General features: G+C 37.0%; 1 protein-coding gene across 1 annotated transcript in view; it reads left to right on the top strand.

The window, feature by feature from the left end:
* Window positions 1-724, top strand: part of LOC144682198 (uncharacterized) — a 2826-nt gene extending 2102 nt beyond the window's left edge. The window contains exon 1 of the mRNA XM_078544592.1: window positions 1-724. This exon is cut by the window's left edge and continues 2102 nt beyond it. Coding sequence (XP_078400718.1) covers window positions 1-11 — 11 coding nt within the window. The 3' untranslated portion in view covers window positions 12-724.
* The last annotated feature ends 1572 nt before the right edge of the window (window positions 725-2296 follow it).

Here is a 2296-nt window from a genome sequence, read left to right as displayed (position 1 = left end):
ATTTTAAATAGATCAATAATTTATCATAAAAGACACCTGACCCCCAGTTATGGTACGAAAGCTAATTTTCTAACCAAAGCATTAAAGATCTTTCACATGACTAGAGATTTTATTGAATTGTCAGTTGAATATTTACACACCTATAGTGTGTAGGTACGTTAGTTTTACTTAAAAAAAACCCCCCCACAAATGTTTAATTGCTTCTAGCAATTACAATAGACCCAGAACACGAATCCTTTCTATCCACTATTGGGCAGGTTTTTATGATCAGAGAGATGCCCATTTATATCGCGCCTTACCGTGCCTTGGAAAAGCCAAAAGGGGGCTTCACATACATTGAATTTAAATAGAGTTAAAAGGGCGATCGTTTTAGTTGTTGTATTCACTGAAAACGCGTATTTCTAAACACGAGCATTTAGTTGGTACAGATTTCATTAATTCATTAGTAAACGTCTAGGTCGCTTAAGCCAGCACATCATGATGTCAACCATTTTATGAGATAGACTCCAGCTGCTTGCGTTAATGTATATCTGGGCAGAGTCATTGTCTGTATTCCGTATCGTCAAGTATAGTTTTCCTCTCCTGTCAGCACGCCACGCTAAAGAGCGCTTCATTTCTTGCAGAAAAATGTTTGACATCCAGTATAACTTCTGTTTACTACATTGTTTTGCTGATATGTAATATGAATAAAATATCTATTAAACTATTTTGGTTGACGACCATATTCACTTGTATTATAATTAAATGTATCATTGGTGTGTTATTTATATTGCTTTGTTTGGCCTTTGAATCTTTTCATGACGAAAAACACGATGAAATGTTTCATTGACTTATTTAATGAAGGTGGGGCACAAATGCACCTGGGCATGTTCACACCAGGTGAAGGGACAATGTGGGGCGAAACTGTTATTATTGTTGACGCGGAAATGCTACTACATATGCGATTCTTAGATACTGCAAAATGTTATACAACTTGCAACAGGATGGGAAAAGTACGCACTGAATTATCAATTCGTTAATTCAGTTAATTCGTACAGCAGTCACACAGGCCACTCTAATTCCCCTTAAACCATTTTAGATACCTTTAGACAATGCTTGTAATCATTGCACGCTTTAAATTGAGTGATTTCACCTAAGGCCGAAAAGGACATGTAAGCAAGAGCCGAGCTTAACACCCCCGTCTTCCCCAGGCACAGAGGCAGTAGTGCAATGTGAAAAAGCGACAATCGTTCTATAATCTAAACTACCAACTACCTGTATTTAAAGATAGCGAATCTGTAATATTATTCCTAATGGTAATTCAAGCACCAAGACTAATAGAAGACCGACAGCTGTTTATTTTGACAGGCGGAATTCCCTCTAACGGTTAATTGAATTACCCAGTTCATATTTTTTTGTATTACTGGGCCCTTTGCTGTTAGCATTAAAGACATATATCTAAATTACTTTTTTTTTTAAAAAAAATCTCTCTCTCCTGGAAGCGACATCCTTCCTTTTAATTTGTAAAAAAAAATACAACAGCCAGGCTGTTGGAGAGTCACCACTGGGCTGGAGAGCGGAGGAGCGAATGGGAGCTGAAGCAGGGATGCGGGTTCCGCGTTCAGACAAAGCTCCTATTCAAAGGGCACGGAGTTCCCACAGCCCGGGAGAGTTCGGGGGTCTTTGCAAACGCAGCTCTCCACAGGTTAGAGTCTGCACCCTTTTACTTTACTTTTACTTTCATCACACAGGTTATACAGAGGCTGCTCTCTCTCTCTATATATATATATATATATTTGAAGGTGCAGAGAGGATGTGGAGGGATTTAAGCCAGCCCGCGTCGCTTTAAAAGTAAAATAATTTATTGTGTTTTAGACTTACGAATAGCGTCATTCATTTTCTTTTAAATCATATTTTATCCCCTCTAATCCCCACGGCTGTCAAATAAAGATAGTATAGGAAAAATAAGATTCCCTGGATCTAAATAAACCTTAAATACACACGTATAATAAAAGATGTGTTACAAAGATATACGAAGTTAAAATTATCAATCGTTTCTATACTAAAGTAGTTTAAAGACTGACCACCAATACTGTTTCAAATCGAATAATTCTTCAATAGCTAATGATTCTTCGTTGGAGCAATAATAATATAAACTACAGACTATTTTTTTGGCTTGATTCTCGTCTCTCTTTTAAGAGAGAAACAGTTACTAACATAAACTAAACGGGACCAATATATTTAAGACAGATTGAACAACGAACTGGCAGAATTGTTTTATTTGCAAGTATTATGCAAAAATTGGAGTACAGGCGGT

This window comes from Cetorhinus maximus, chromosome 6 (assembly GCF_964194155.1).
Source record: "Cetorhinus maximus chromosome 6, sCetMax3.hap1.1, whole genome shotgun sequence".
Taxonomy (NCBI): domain Eukaryota; kingdom Metazoa; phylum Chordata; class Chondrichthyes; order Lamniformes; family Cetorhinidae; genus Cetorhinus; species Cetorhinus maximus.
The sequence above is the reverse complement of the archived record's forward strand: the minus strand, read 5'-3'. Positions and strand labels throughout refer to the sequence as shown.